Below are 17,047 nucleotides of genomic sequence, written 5' to 3'. Positions count from 1 at the left end.
GGTGTCAATTAATGATTCTGATTTGAGAGAAACATGGAGAATATCATATTGTAGGGAACATGACAATACACTTGTAAATGGTCTACTTTGAGTTGTTACATTTGGTGAGGTACATATGATTATTGGCAGTGCTTGGTAAAGCTGTATATTATTACACATAAATACATCAAAAATATCATGCACACAAATTTGTGTGAGCACAAACTTTCTAAAAACCACATCTATTTTGCTCTAACGTGAAAAAAACCCACCAACACTGTGTGTGCATGTTTGTATGCATTAGCGGTGTCAAAGAGTCACCAGTTTTTCAAGTGCAAGTTAAGGTGGTACAAACCGTGGTATGGTACACCTGTCAATATTAATGTGGCTAAAAGAATCCGATAATCAAAATACCGGTACTTTCACCGTTTTAGAATATTTAAATCACAATAGCTAATGAAAAAATCAGTTTTGAAAATTTTTGGAAAGGTAAAAATTGTAAGAGCCCCTTGGATTCCTAATTTGACTCTTAGCTGATTTTACATGTTTTTTGATTTATATCCCAAATTACATGTCAGAACCACAAAGTACACTTTACGATTGTGATGATTGAAAAGTTTAGAATTTTTACTTTTTCTTGAATTACCAGGTTTTGGATAAAAAAGACTGGTGAATAACCATTTACTAAATATCAATCAATGTAAAAAAATACAGAAATTTTTTGTTCAGTTCTATTCACAGATTAACATATAACTACTATCTTTGACTTCAAAATCAAAGCTACAATTTCAGACAGTTTACAAATTAAACAAATATGAATAGCCAGGCATCATGATTATTTTGGTAGCTATGTTGTGATCAAGCTCTGTGTTGGCCGGGACGGTAAATAAATAAAGACTTATACAATAATGAGTACACAAACCGAGTAACACAATTGATACATGTATTATCACAGATTTTGACTAGACTAAACATACATGGACTACTGTAACAGTGAAGAGGAATAAAACAGTAATACAGTTAATGTGTGTAAATATGATTGACCAGTGTTCAGTAAATTAATACAAACAAAACAAACCAAAAAAGTCAAAATACTGCTTTGGAAAAAACACTCTATTAAAATAAAAATCAATGATGGGTCAAATCTAATGAAATTTAATATCATGTAGTCCTTAAGTTTGTTTCCCCATTAGAAATTGGTAAAAAGAGGAGAAATACTTTTTAAACACATGCATATGGAATGCAGGGTGAAGGAAGATGAGGGCATCAACTATCCCTCCTTCCATTTTGGTCAGACGAGAGAAATTATAGCCATTTTGACAGTAATAAGTATGGAACAAAAAGACAAATCACGCTAACATCTGAACTCTTGTTAAAAAAATTACTTTTTAAACCTGAGCTAATTTTTCAGTATTTTGCGTAGTTTCCATAAGTTGCTCATTGAACTGTGTAAACATTTTTCAGTATTTTGCGTAGTTTCCATAAGTTGCTCATTGAACTGTGTAAGCGCTACGTCGGAGAGAAGGCGACATAAAGTTGTTGGGATCAGGCTCTTCCTGTAAAACTTCCACCTTGATCCACTGTTTGGTTTTACTGGACTTGCGGATGGCTTCAACCACAGACTGCACATAGAGAGCATCTTCGAATGACGCTGCAGGTCTTACTGGGTCGGTGCAGTAGCTCTGTCTTTCTTCTTCTTTGTCAAATGCATCTTTTACGGCTTCGATGAACTTTATAATTCCCTTTAGGTAGGGAGTAGGAATAAAAGTGCGTGTTTTTTCAGACACTCCATGTCGCTCCTCCTCTTTAAAGTTTATAGGGTCAAAGTGCAACAACTCTTCTTTTGATTGGTCATTTTTTTGCCCATACAGATCAGCTCCTTTGACAGTCAGTCTGCCTTTATTCCCAATAACCATTATCTCTTGTTGAAATGGCCCTGCAATATGACCATTGATTGTTGCAGTTACACAGGACCCCTGGTCAAGTTCTATTTGGAAAGTACAAAAATCATCACTTGTTATCTCTCGAATTCCTTTTATTTTCTCAGTCTGCTTTGTGTATGTTTTCAGCATGCCATGTGCTTTTGTTGCCTTCTGTCCTGTTAGATAACCAATCACATCTATGATATCGCTGCCAATCTCATTCAAAAGACCGCCTCCCATGGTGCCATCACACATCCAATCAAACTGATCTCTTTTAATTTTTTCAAAGTGAACTTTGACCTCACAAATACTTATGTCTCCTACATAGCCATCCACAATCAGCTGCCTCATTTTGTCAATAGCAGGCAGGAATCGCAGTCCGTAGATTGTCAGGGACATCAGTCGTGGGTAGTATCTGGCTGCATTGACCATGCGGAGGGAGTCCACTTGGTTTGGCCCTGCTGGCGCACCACAGATAACATGTTTACCTATACCTATAAAAAAATAAAAATAAATCTTAAAAGATCATAGACATAATACATTTTTGATGGGAAGTCTGTATTTAAAATATGATGCGTATCTATTATATATGCTTGTCTGAAACTGAATTACATGTATTTGCATACCAAGGGCTTTGACTGCAATGGGAGCTTGCATATGTGGAGCACACGTCACTGCAACAATATCAACATCTTTGTTTAGCAAGACCTGAAATGATTCAAAGTTGATCACTGTTAATCACATTAAGCTCTAAACAGAAGTATTAAATGACAAAAATAGGGTTTCTTTATGTCCATATACCCCCTCCAATAAAAACGGTCATTTCAAAGTATTATTCAAGCATTTATTGCTTGTAATATGTTTTTTCCTTATTATTAGATCAGTAGTAAATAAAAGGTTCACCAATAAAGTTTAAAGAAAACCCCTGATCAGCAGTGATAAAAAATAAAATCAGAAACTAAAAGGTTACTGTGATCTGGTGATTTCAAGCATATGCGCAACTTGATCTGATTATACTATACCATAAAAAAGATTGTTTACCTCATCAACATTGCTGGAATGAAAAGGAATGTTGAGTTCCGCTGCAACTTTTGCAGCATCTTCTTTAGTTCTGCCCCAAAGAGCTACAACTTTAAAACCGTATGATCTCAAAAGTGGGACATACGCCCTGACCGAATTTGGAGTTCCCACGACACCAAAACCTGGCAGCATTTTCCTCATGTCTGCTGCTTACGCAGTGACCATCAAATCTTGTAGAAAAGACACATTAAAAAGGCCACCAAAATCCATAATATTCAAGGAAGTTTTTCTTAACTCAACGTTTTTAATGTTCTTGAATTTAAGAATGTTAATCGTGTCAGACACAAACGTTCTAGTGATAAAACTTCCGAATAGCTAAACTTTGTTCCGAATGTACTTTCGCTTTATCTTACATTACACAACACGGTCGGATTGCAGATAGAGCTCGAGTCAGTTTTGATTTGGTAAGATCTTTATAAAATACACGATTTATGCGTGAATTACAGCTTTGCGCATATAAGTACATTTTTATACTTATACATTATATATAGAGAGTGAGAATATATATTTTCATTGATCAAGTTTTAATCTTTATAGTACAGTCCCAAGGGAAAAAAAAAAGATGCCTGGAGGATCAGATATTGGCAGATTGTCAAGAGCGACTTTCGCCCTCAGCTGATTTTGGTTCCCAGAGTCCCAGTTTGGAGCTCTCCGTGGTGTTCTGAAAACTAGAGTGGGATTCAGTGGGGGAACCACCCAGAATCCTACTTATCGCACCATGTAAGCTATAATTGTTATTGTATAACCGATACTTTGTAAACATGGTACATGTAATAAATAAGGCAATAATCCTTACCTTAAGTTGTATATGGAACATGCATGATACATAGTACAAAGACAAGACAAGAACAGGTAGATGTGAACAGGTACGTGGTAGAGACTGGACTGACCACTCTGGAGTTCCAGTTGGGCATTGGACCAGGGTCAGAGGTCATTTACATATTTAACAGTACATGTATTAACAGAACAATGTAAAATTCATTACATTGATTTATTTAATGTTAAATGTCCACCTCAAGGAAGCACCTGTAATAATAAAAAAAATCTAAGTAATGAAAATTTTGAGATTTAAATAATTTGGTTTAAGGTGACCAAGCATCAGGGATGCATATATACTATATATATACTATGTTACATATGTCTCTGCCAAGCATAATTGATCTTTATTTGGTGATTTCTAGAGGGGATCATACAGAAACTGTGGACCTGGAATTTGACCCAAGTGTTGTTTCTTATGAGGAACTGTTAAACAAGTTCTGGAAAAGTCACAATCCTTGTTCCCAGCGTGGCACTCAGTATATGTCAGCCATCTTCTATCACAGTACCAAACAGAAAATGCTGGCTGAGCAGACTCGAGAGGAACAACAGAAAAACCATGTATCCCCCATTGTCACCAAAATTGTCCAGGCAGGACCTTTTTACAATGCTGAAAAGTGAGTCAATCTTTGATCATTCATGTAATATTAAGTGCAGTTTTACACATAATATATGTATAGTAGTTGGGGCTATATGGACAGCGGATATTGGCCTGGATAGCTAAGTGGTAGAGCTCCTGCTTAGAGTTGCAGGGGTCCTGGGTTCGATTCCCGGTCCAGCATAAGTTTTCAATGTATTTATATGCTCATTCCTCTTTTCCAATTACATATATGCTATATCAGTATCAATCAGCCTTTTTTATACTAGGACATTTCTTTCCCATTAATGAATTAGTTACATGTGATATCAAAAAAGCAGTGATTTATTTTAATCCATGTATTGAATTCATGTCATTGTAGAAAATATTGATGCCATTTGGAAAATTTATAACATGCACAGAAAGTTTGCATCTTTTGTCATTTAAAAAAGACAATATATACCTTCCTCGCATTGATATCACCAAATTTTCTTTTGAACAGTTACCACCAAAAATACATTCTGAGACAGCATAGGGATATTTTGGACACTTTGAACCTATCAGATGAAGAAATCATCTCCTCTGCACTAGCTTGCAAGTTGAATGGGTATCTCGGGGGCTATGGAGACTATGAAGATTTCCTAAAGGTAACAACTGGATTGTCTATCATTTTTATGAAATGGAAGTTGAAAATATACATTTGCCTACTTTAGGCTGACTTAAAGCGATACCCGGTGGATGAGTCTTAAGACATTGTATATGAATTGTTCATTAAAGAGATAATTATAATACATGTACACATAGGAATTAAATATTTAATAGTTTTTTAAGTAAAGTTTGATAGGAAAACGTAATCACTATGATTATTATCTCCCTCATGGCTCAAACTTTCGATGTACCAACTCTTTCTGCGGAGACACAGAGGACTATAGGGAGTATGCCTCATGCCATTGTTGAGATGTCTGATACCTCTTGTGCAGAGTTCATTCTTCTCCTGTTTTATTTTACTTGAACTTCACCCACAGATTTTCTTCATGTAAAGGGGTGTGCAGCAACCTCAAACAAATTTTCTGTATCAAATGACATTGTCAAAGATTACTGACAATTTTTAAGGGTGTGCATTGACTTTGAACCAAGATTTGAAGTCAGAACATCTCTATGATCTCTATGATTGAAAATGGTGGAGTATGTACTATGACCTAGATACATGTTTCAAGATCAGAGATCAATATCATTGCAAGACTCTACAAAATTTGGGCCGGGTGTTTGAAGCCTTTATTCTCTCCCCTTGGCCTTATTTGAATTTACGGTTTATAGGTAAATAGGTGCATGTTTCAAGATCAGAGATCAATGTCATTGCAGGACTCTACAAAATTTGGGCCGGGTGTTTGAAGCCTATATTCTCTCCACTTGGTCTTATTTGAATTTATGGTTTATAGGCAGTGAATTTGAACAATTTAAGTTTCTGAGCCTGGAGTCAAGGGGTTGGCTGATTTTGTTGCAAACTTCTTGTCCTGACCACATATTTTTTCAATTATCTTATCTGGTTTATACCTAAGACAAAAAATGCCCATGAGAAGAATATTTGCAGTGACTTTTGAACTAATTTTGAGGTCAAGTTAAGGTCAAGGCATGGTCCAATACCTGTCCCTTTCATCCTAATTTTACTTTACAAAATAATCACCATCTCTGTGATGTCTTGTTTCAAAATAAATAATATACTATTTATTGAAGTTATAGAATTGAACAAAAATGTTTATTTTTTGCCTGACATATATATTCTGCAATACAATTTCAGGACACAGAGGGTATGTCACTGACTAGAAAACAACTTGGTTACGTTGAACAGCAGCTGAAGAAAGCTCCACATTTCTAATAAATTCTACCTGAGAAGTTCTCATCATATGTTGACTGTTTTGTTTGTGATATTCTTTTATTCCACTTTTTCCACCCCTGTAGTTTTTAATCAGGTGATATATTTCTGTGATACAGTTTTAATGTTTTTCATGCTTGTGTAGATCAAATTTCGTTTCTTTCTGATGATTTTTCTTGATAAAAGGTAGATGTTTTCATCCTTCAAGAAAATGATGGTTTTAAAAAGAACTGGATTTCTGTACACAAATATAAAAAATTTTGAACTGCATGATATACATATAATTTGTGTTTAAAAAATAATTTAATTAGTTCAAATAAACATGCTAAAAATTTGAAAGAAGTCTGGTGTATTTTCTATGATTGTTTTCAGTGTTAACTATAGTTTACAGATGTGAAACATAGATTATCGCGTGAAATATAGATTAACGTCGGTATAACTATAGTTTACGATCCGTAAACTACAGTTGACTGTGAAACTATGTTTAGCTCATTTTTGTGAATTTGGCGTACCATATACATGCAATATTGATGCTCATGTCAGTCATAATCATAAATGCCGCTGTGCAACTCTCATGGTTCATTATTGAATATTTTACAGAATATGCTTACCACATTTTTTATTTCATCATTTCCAGTTGCAATGGGAAACCAAGAGTTGTCATTCGTTTACTCTACGATTTTCGTGGAAAAGAAGTCTTGAGTGCCCAACAGTGCTTTAAGACGGTCGATTACTTAGGCTATTTATTATATTTTCATGTAGTTTAATACAGGGGTTAAATGAAAAGTTTTTTTGATGCTATAAAATATACAGATCTAATAATTTTTATAATTTGTTCCAACGTTTGCCAAAAAAGTCGCTAGGACACATTTAAAAGTTAATAGACATGAATACGTATTATTTAACGTTATGCCAAAAAAATATAATAAAACACACAAAAAATCCCCATCTTCATGCCCTTCAGATTTAGATGCATTGAAACTGATATCAAAAGTTAAATTGAGTGCGACCGAGACACATTATTTTTATATTGTTTAATTCCAGTTTTTTTTTAACAACACACTGGCGTCGGAAGCAAATTGAAAGTGGGAGGGGGGGGGGGGGGCTAGATGGAAATACTGAGAGAAAAAAACCTAATTCCCAAAATCATGAAAATCCTAATCCGGTGGGGGGGGGTTGTATCCTATAGTTCCAATAAAAAAAAAAATCTTGCATACCAAATTTCTCTCTTTTTCGAAAATAACAATATTCCTAATCCGGGGGGGGGGGGGGGGGGGGGGGGGGGGGGGGGGGGGGGGGGGGAGCTAATATGCCTTTGACTCCAACTTCACAATCTTTCAAACTTACACTATGGAACAATTATGTTTCCTGCGAAAAAAAGTGGGGGGGGGGGGGGGGGGGGGGCTGAACCCTCTATTCTGCTATGTGCCTAATGGTTAGGTCTAACTTAGCAAAAAAAGTGGGGGGGCTAAGCCCCCCCAGTTCAGACGCCTATGCAACAAGAGTCAAGAGTTTCTATTATTCATTGATATTACTTTCATAAATGAGGACTTATGTCATCTAAGAACGCGCTATTTCAACCAAATAAAAAAAATAATAATAAAAATGAAAAATCCCCCCACCCCCCCCCCCCCCCCCCCAATAATGCAATGTGCATGTCCGTACCCCAGAAAATACATCGCCAAATACAAACAGTACAAAACATGCACCGTAACCCCTCCCCTTTTAAAAACACGATGTGTACTTTTACATAGACATGTGGGAGCGATGCTCCCAAGCATTAGTACAAATTTTCTGGATCCGCGCATGCATTACCGGCATTGAAAGTTATAGTTAATAATAATGTACAATCATTGCTGTAGTTGAAAAGAAAAATCGTTTTAAGCAATGAATGCTTATATCTTGGTACGTCGTTGGTCCCACATGTAACACACCAGGTCATGCAGACAAATTCAATCCCAGTCAAGTTTGGCTGAAATTGGCCTACTGTGGTTCTGGAGAAGAAGACTTTAAAACCATTCTTTTCCAATTATCTACCCTTTGCAAAGAGACTGGCCTTTCATTTGAACAAAATTAAAAGCCCTTCCTACAGGAGAGCTAAAAATGAAACGCAACACAATCAATAAACAAGTCTTAGATTTATTATCTATATTAGGCAACAAAATAAAAGAAGAGCTTTAAAAGCTTTTGCTTAAACAAATGAGTTGTCATATGCAATGAATAAAGGAAATGTTTGGCTAAAATATTTTACTCAAGATGTTACAAATCTAAAATTGAAAAAATTATTGTGTGCAGGCCGTAAATTAATTTTGATGATCAATAAGTCATCACCAAAAAATAATTAACACAATATTGCATGTACAAATGATTTAAACTAAATTAAGAAACTGGGTTCACTTGAAATAATTTTTTTGCTAAAATAGAAGCAATTTTAATAATATTAGTATCAACCTGTGTGTATCGATTTTGATGACTCTTAACCACTCACTCTTTTAATTAAATTATTATAGATTGTATTAGTTCAGACAGATGGTCCTCAGACAACCTAACTTCATCTAAAATGAGGGACGATGGATCGAATTATTTTTTAATCCTTTGAGTGTGATAAATTAACAGCACATGACAATTTAAGAAATATGCCATACCTGCATAATGTAATGAAAAAGCAAAAAAGACGTAAATTTACAATTTGCAAATTACCGCATGCATTAACTGTTCTTATGGTTCTGTAGAGTGGTTTTACTTTCCTCATCTTCAATTTTGCATTGCAAAACAAAATGCATGCATAAAAATATTCTCAAATTCAAAAGTCTTCCTAAAATGGCACTTTCTAGCAATCTTAAATTATCAATTAATGGAATCAATATTTCTACAGCACCTGGCACATCATATACCAACAGAAACAAATAACACATGATTACACTTGTACGGTAAAAATGCCCTATTTATGTCACACATATGGTCTAAAGTCTAAAAGTTCAACTGATATGAAAGAAAAATTGTCCTAGTGTGCACAAAAATGCATGGAGCTACTAACACAGAGTACTATACATTTACAAGTACCAAGATCTAATATATCACATCATTACTTGTAATTAATCTAGCTAGAGCTCAAACATTAACATCAATTATATCAATATCACAGCTTGAAGTGCCATTTTCCTACAATAGTCAATTTTTTTGCACTTGGAAATCATTCCTTGTTTCAAAATATGCATGAGAAAATCTTAATTGTCCTCGCATTTGACAAACAGATTGGTGTACTTGTTAAACTATGATTATCAAAAGAATTATAATTTCTATATCCATGAACATTGTTGATAGTAGGCCAGAAGTTATAGCTCTATGTGTATTAAGTTAGTTCATTAATGCAATACTTTACCTATCATTTAGAACATATCAAGTATTAATTCTAGGATTCACTAACACAAATTTAATTCTCAATTTTAAAAGCTTCCACACTGCCTTGAAAGTTCTTGTAAATGTATTCACTGTCATATCTAACAAGTTTTTTTTATACATGTACATGTATAATCAACAATTATTTTTAACAGCAAAATAATTAACTAAAATAATAATAATATGATTATCACAACCTCTATTGATTAAAAAAATCACAACCATAAAATAATGCTAAAATTTGAAGGTAATATATTGTAAAATAAAATGTACTTCAAGTACAAAAAAAGAAGAAACAAAATACCTACCGGTAATACTTTCACAACCAAAAAAGAATATTTCACTCCAGAAATATGCAACACATCTCACATAAAACTGGATAACAAAACTTGTATAAAGATAAATCTGTCCCCATCTTACTTTAAAAAAAACTTGTGGCAAACTAGGCAAGTACCTATATTGAAAATATAGTTATGGTGTTCCATACTATAAAACCCTAAAGGTTTCTCCTACAGTTGAATTAGATTCAAGCTAGGTATTATTATATCAGATAATCCTACCAATGTTTTTATCTGTGAAGTCAACATTTTCAATCTCATCAAATAGCACTTTTAATGATTGACAATAATGTTCCTGCTTCCAGCTTATCTAAACTACCTCAATACTGTATATTCCTTATTTTACGTGAGTACTTAATTCCCCGATTCAATGATTTTCCATCAAATCGCGAGAACATAAAATTGCGAATGCCAAAATTTTATCATAGTTTCATGTAGTTGACATGTGTCCCATAATTAAGAGCGAGATTTTAGAATTCGCAAGAGGGGATTCTCTCTTCTTCTTTTACGCGGATATTAATTCCTCGCGTTTAATTAGGAATTTACAGTAACAAACCAACAGTTACCCCAATATATATTAGGCAAAATATCATCTCCGTTTTGAAGAGCTGAAAATCATTTGGCAGACCCATCCTCTTCCCAAAGTACAATACACGTAATTGATATGCATATATATATATATATATATATATATATATACATATTTTACAATATCAAAACAATTAAAATAAAAAGCATAACATTAATAAAACCAAATGTTTGATGTAATTACGTGTACTATCACCATAAAAAAAAAATAATCAACAAGTTCTCTATAAATATTTGACACATGGATTTCAGCTGCAATCTTCACGGATTAGATCATATAGCCGTTAAGATTTCATCTGTTAGGCCATTGGCTTCCGCTATTCTGTCCAAGTGCTTCCTGTAGGCGGTCATGTCTTCCATGAAGAAAGGAACCTGGGTATCTTGTAGCTCAGCGTAAGGGCGCAGTATATCGATATCTTGCCAGGCAATCTTCCCTAGTCGGATCAACAACTGGAAGTCTATATGTCTTCTGTGCTTCAACAACTGCAGAGCTCCATCCAGATAAACTTGATCTTTGCAAAATGCACCTGAAAATTCATGTCGACTGAAAATTAATTCTGACTTATCCAAGTTCTCTTAATTTACTTGACATGTGCAGCGCTACATGTTTTTTGGAAATCCAGATAGTGCAGAGAGGAAAATAATAAATTTCATATATTTTACTAGTTTTGTCATGCCATTAAGTGCATGCATTGAGTAATAATTACGTTGTTGTCATAGATCATTTGAATAAAATGATCCAGAGGGCATTATTTTCTCCAAGAGAAACAAATTTAGCAAAAGTTATTTCCCTTTGGCTGCAATGTTGCATGCCAACTTGATTAAATCTATCATACTGCAGAGCTCTAATCATTTGATGATCTGGAACTAGTAAATTTTAGATTTGGGCCAGGGCTAGAGCACTGCTCTTCTGCTCAGTATTTTTTCCAGTCTTTTCCCTATACTGTTATATTGGTCCACTGACCAGTGTGGTGAAATAGTTGTAGTACATGTATAGTTGAAAGTCCAACAGTGCCATGACTGACTTAATGATAATTTCTAGCCCTGCATTCTAGCCAACTGTTTGTAATTATTGTTTCCTTATTTTAAACTTCATATATTGCATTCTTCTTTTCAGCATTTTGATTCCTAATAAATTTCTATTCATATTTAACATTTTTAACAATTCCTATCTCATGCAATTATAACATATGCAGTTATCAACTAACTAACTGACATGTTTACATGTACCATTATATCTGTCAATTGTCTACGTTGTGTACATTGTCACTTCTCATATACAGTACTGTTAGTACAAGTTTTGTTATGCAGAAGGAATAAATACTCGCTTATAATCTTTTAATATAGATTAGCAATATGTATACCATGATGCATAATAAACAAGTACTGTTGGATTCAGAATTCCTGCTTAACATTTTGAATTTGTTGGTCAAAACCTACGTACCACACATACCGGTACCACACGTACCGGTACAAATGATACAACATAGCAGCACAGGGAATAACTTGTTTAAAATCTAATTTTAAACACTAAAACAAGAGATGTTTGTGAAACACTTATGGCCCCCCTCCAAAGGAAACATCTGCGAAGAAAATGACCGGAAACTGCAAATAATTGGAATTTTTCTAAGTCCAAGGTGCATAACTCTGTCAAAAATTGCTTGATCATACCCAAAATAAAACTTGACCTAGATATTATTTAGATAAATCTGTATTCCATATTTCATTTCAAAATGTGCAACCTCAAATAAGAAATTGAACGGAAACTACAGTACTAGTGAACCAACCAACCAAAAGAGAGACAGAACGACAGCAGCAAAGCAATATGCCCTCCCTTCTTCGAAGAGGGGCATAAATATAAGACAGTATGTACCTGGTCTTGAAGTATCTGTCTGGCCTCTTTTGGCTCGTATACAGTAATCCCAGCGGACGTTCGGATCTTGCACATACTGACCCAGATCTTTGAACACCTCTTTCAGAGACATTTGTGAGGCTTTGTAAACGGTGTAATACAACACTGCCGCCCGCCACAGACATGGGTCTTTACGGAACAGAACACTGTGTAGGGATGCAAGTCCCTCCTCTGTTGGGTTCATGGATCGTAGCCCCATGTCCTTCCGTACCTTACAGTTACTCCATGGTTGATATCTGTTGTTTACACTTCTCAAATGGTGTGTACCTGCCACGTACAATAAAGAAACAGTGTTACCTAATATATACATACACAATTACTTGTATATAAATTATTACTTTTTCTGAAGACTTACCATTTCAGAGATTCTCCTAATTATACATTTATATGCTAGTACCTAACACTGCAAATAAATCTTTAACAAGTGTTGTTGTGTGTGTGTCTGTGACGCCTTGTGTCTAAATTTATGATTATGATGTTTCTAGCTCACATGGAGCAGCATTTCTAAATATTTTTGGACTAAAATTTAACAACATAAGTTAATAGTTTTCATTGTGATCTTTTCAATATTTGCTAGAACAGGCTAGATATCTACTACATAGACTTGCATGAAAAGAGAATGCAGTCTCCCCAATAAAAAGTGTTCTCTCTTTTCATCTTTTTTCTCATAAAGGTCACATGTATTTGATTGTAATTGTGTCAATAAAAGATGGAAATCCCATTCATCGTTTCTTTGCCTAATTAATTCTAGATTTTTTTAATCCTTTAGTTAGATACCTCTACATTTATTTCTGGCCCTAGCTGTTAAGTTTGAGATATTGAGGTTTGACTAACTCACCTAATTCATGGCGTAGTAGTCCCTCTACCCACATTTCTCTCAGGTTGACCGTCCTGACATTAAGCTGAGGTTTCCCCTTGTTTCTGGTCATTGATCCTCGGGACAAGAGCTCATCTGTCAGGTTCAGGATGATGTCATCCTCTAGCTCCTCACGCTTCAGGTACCTCTTGATGATATTCAATATCTGAGGTCTCCCTAAAACTTGTCCCCCTGTCTGCACCTCAAATTCCTCATAGGTTCCATATTTCTCTAGTGCATTTTCCATGATAAATATGGCCTGAAACATCCAAAAAATTGCCAAATTATTATGTGCAAAACTAGCATACCTGATGTTTGGATTGACTTAATATGACCGATTTACTTAAAAAAAAGAGTAAACCAGAAGACAAAAAATGAAATTTGTTACCTCATTTATAAAACGATCAGAGGGTTGACTACACTTTTCTAACACTTCAGGCTCAGCAGGAAATTTATACACAAAGTATGGATTATATAGAAAGTTGGCACGCATGAATCTCTCCTTCTCCGCTTTCTCGTTGTCTGGCTTTATGGCAGCTAAGAGTGGGAGTTTTTTCCTCCGCTCACAGGCGGTGGGGACACTGTTGACAGACAGAGCCGGCGGTGACCGATTTAAAGGAGTCAGTAACCGGGGACTAGGTGGCGTTCTACTGTAAATGAAGGGGAGTTTGGTGGAGCTCAAGCTGTCACATGTATTGGTTCTACTGAAGGACTTGTCCAATTTTAAGCCAATGTCTGATTTGGGTCGATCCAGCGACTTGATGGTGACAGTAACTTGCTGTGCCTTGTTTCTGGCATTCTTTTTCCGTTTTTTCTTCCTTCCTTTATCATAATGAGAGTTCACAGGAGCAAAGAAGGAAGAATAGGAAGTGGATGTTGCAATCTCTTTCACCAGTTTGGTAGGCATTTTTCAGGAATTTGATAAAACAATCTTCAAATCACTTGTCAATTTTCCACACTTTTTTCTGCAAGACACGTCATATCCAGGATTTTTACCTTTAATTCCAGTAATTTTCTTTCACTAAAATCCTGAAAGATATAAAACATAATGATATATAAATTGATATACACTGCTGCATATTGATTTTAAAGGAATCTGGATATAGAGACACATGTACCGTAATTGAATTTGATTTACAATCAACATGATCAATAAAACATTAGAAACACGACTTCTTCAGCTTGTGTTGCCACTGTTATGGGGATACAGTCAAGTTGAAATTGAATAAAATCCAAACTTTTATTGATAGTAAATTTCTATTTAAATATTTACTAGGGCGCCACTTAGAATGCACTTCAATAAAAGACCTAATGGAAAGCTTTACTAGTACATGTTTTTGTATGTACAAATCAAAGGCATCTTAGTTGATATAGTTAATCAAATAGTTTCAAAATAATGATTTATTTATATAACAACAGTTAGTAGCTTGTATTTCAGAAAATCTGTTGTGTTTACATAACAGTAATAATGAATACTCTAGGCTTATTTACTTACTTCTACATTTTCGGTAGTTAAATTAACAAAGGATTTTAAATCTACAGTATTTAAATTCATTTCTAGACTTCTTATTCAATGAAGAAGTAATTTCTTAAAATCAGAGTTTGAAGAAATACTAATGAAAGGGTAACGATTGTATTTGGTTCAAGGTGATATTTGCTCTTTATAAAAAAGAAGAAACATTGTTATAGGCTCTTTTTTTCAATCAGACAATCCCCCCATACATGGCATTATAAATGGATAAATAAATTGACTGTTGGATCCTGCATATTTGGATATATTATATACATATATTAATATATACATATATTATTTGGATCCTACATATTTACTCATTCTACTAAAATTCATTAGTTTATAGAAGAAATATATGCACTGAATATGCCTTAAAAATGCCAAGAAAATACACCCAACTGTATTAATTTACATCCATGTGCATTTCCCCAAAATCACTTGTAAAACAACCTCAATCAATCTCACAGTTATGTCCTTGCATCTATAAGTCTGCTATCAGGAATGTATGGAATATCATATATGTACTACACTCTGTCCTGAGTTTTTACTTCCTCCATTTTTCGCTTGATTATATTTTGATAATCATTAATACCTTTGTGCTCAAACTACGTTCATCCACTAATATAAAAAATGTCCAGATTATCTGTTTTGAAATGCCCCCTCCCCTTACTGCTTCAGCTTTCAATACACATCCAAAAATAGAAAGTCTACGGGGATTTTGTTTTGCATCAGCCATGAAATACTGGTAAAAGTTTGAAAAATTGTACGAGGTACTCCAAGAGATTTCGGAATATAGAAAGTATGTAAACATATTCCGTTATAAATCTTCGTAAGAAATTTGTCTTTGTTCCTATGAACTTTTATGAGTGAAGAATAATATATCTTTCAAAGGTATGTGTAATTCTATTAAATTATCAAAAAATGATGGAGGCAATAACTTGGGACAGACTATATATACATGTATAGTCATCATCCTTTTACTATATACTAGATTTTCTTGTTGAAAAGTTGCTTAAGGTAGTATGGGACACTTGACAATATTAATGTGGATAAAAGTAAACAATATCAAATTAAAATATGTTAAAATTTTATAAAGGTAAAAATTGAAAAGCACCAGCTGGATTTGACTGACAGATCTGTTTGTAATGCCCTCACCCACTGCGCTATGCTATTAGGTAAGGATTTCAGGAAAGAAGAAACTTTAATTATATAATCATTCTTGATTTTTATTGTTTTTTTTAATTTCCATCGGAAACACATCAAAATATGGAGGTGTCCCATATAACACCATAACTAAGTTACTCATTATCTTAAAATCAATTAATTCATTAATGACATTTACGATTTAATAAGAATATGCATGATCATCAACCTATGCAAAATATTTCAAGCACACCTCCACCATGTCATCATCATACTAGAGATAAATATATAAGCAAAGTTGTGAAGTGATTGCATAAAATCAATTAAGATTTTTATCACTGACATAATAGATTGATTTGTAATCTTACTTCATGATATTCTGTACAACTTTGCAAAGCATTAACAATCACACTAATAGCATTGCATTCTATTTAAAAAGTTTGTGACAATAGAATGGATTAATCCTTTACGAAAGGTTAACATTCTAGCACCTTAAATTAGTCCTAATAATTAAGGTGAAAACTATAGAGGCTTGCTTGCTATACAAATATGTTTCGAAAATAGAAATAAAGTATGATTGTCTTTCCTTTTGAAAATATGGAAGAAACTTCTATACACATTTTTTTAAAGGGGGGGGGGGGGGTTAAAAGCGATATTAAACAGTTCATTTTTAAAACGGTAATTGTGATATCATTTGTATAAATGAATTTCCAAATAAATGAATTCAAAGTTCCGATACAAAGAAAATTGTGTGTTAAAGTAGTACCAGAATTGATCTCTATAAAAAAGGAAAATATATGCAGTTTTTATGATAATATTGAGCATGTTGAGGAAAAGAAGAATAACTTTATCACATCAACATTATTGTAATTAGACGACAACAGATGATTTAATTGCTAAATATAAACATAAACTCAATGACAATTCATCTAACCTTGCAGTATTTGAAGACATGAATACACTACACTTGAAAACCTGCAAAGTAGGCTATATCAGTATATCCCCCATGACGCTTAACCCTGGCAATAACCCGGAAGTGAATGACTAAAAA

At 34.1% G+C, this 17,047-nt stretch overlaps 3 protein-coding genes across 3 annotated transcripts; 1 reads left to right on the top strand and 2 right to left on the bottom strand.

Annotated features, from left to right (window-relative positions):
- Positions 1 to 1,079: 1,079 nt before the first annotated feature.
- Positions 1,080 to 3,253, bottom strand: LOC105332287 (glucose-fructose oxidoreductase domain-containing protein 1). Its single transcript, XM_011434832.4, has 3 exons — positions 2,943 to 3,253; positions 2,528 to 2,609; positions 1,080 to 2,395 (listed from the first exon to the last, which is right to left on the bottom strand). Exons 1-3 carry the CDS (start codon positions 3,120 to 3,122, stop codon positions 1,470 to 1,472), a joined length of 1,188 nt encoding a protein of 395 aa, XP_011433134.1. The 5' UTR covers positions 3,123 to 3,253; the 3' UTR covers positions 1,080 to 1,469.
- A 4-nt stretch (positions 3,254 to 3,257) lies between these two features.
- LOC105332286 (peptide methionine sulfoxide reductase) lies at positions 3,258 to 6,316 on the top strand. The gene is made up of 5 exons (XM_066078509.1): positions 3,258 to 3,385; positions 3,519 to 3,701; positions 4,163 to 4,414; positions 4,877 to 5,021; positions 6,173 to 6,316. Exons 3-5 carry the CDS (start codon positions 4,281 to 4,283, stop codon positions 6,248 to 6,250), a joined length of 357 nt encoding a protein of 118 aa, XP_065934581.1. The 5' UTR covers positions 3,258 to 3,385; positions 3,519 to 3,701; positions 4,163 to 4,280; the 3' UTR covers positions 6,251 to 6,316.
- A 3,454-nt stretch (positions 6,317 to 9,770) lies between these two features.
- Positions 9,771 to 17,038, bottom strand: LOC105325356 (putative tyrosine carboxypeptidase MATCAP2). The gene is made up of 5 exons (XM_011424875.4): positions 16,931 to 17,038; positions 13,729 to 14,369; positions 13,323 to 13,599; positions 12,446 to 12,751; positions 9,771 to 11,099 (listed from the first exon to the last, which is right to left on the bottom strand). The coding sequence occupies exons 2-5, from the start codon at positions 14,245 to 14,247 to the stop codon at positions 10,846 to 10,848; spliced, it is 1,356 nt and encodes a 451-aa protein (XP_011423177.3). The 5' UTR covers positions 14,248 to 14,369; positions 16,931 to 17,038; the 3' UTR covers positions 9,771 to 10,845.
- Between the last annotated feature and the right edge of the window lie 9 nt (positions 17,039 to 17,047).

This window comes from Magallana gigas, chromosome 3 (assembly GCF_963853765.1).
Source record: "Magallana gigas chromosome 3, xbMagGiga1.1, whole genome shotgun sequence".
NCBI classification, from domain to species: Eukaryota; Metazoa; Mollusca; class Bivalvia; order Ostreida; family Ostreidae; genus Magallana; species Magallana gigas.
The sequence above is the reverse complement of the archived record's forward strand: the minus strand, read 5'-3'. Positions and strand labels throughout refer to the sequence as shown.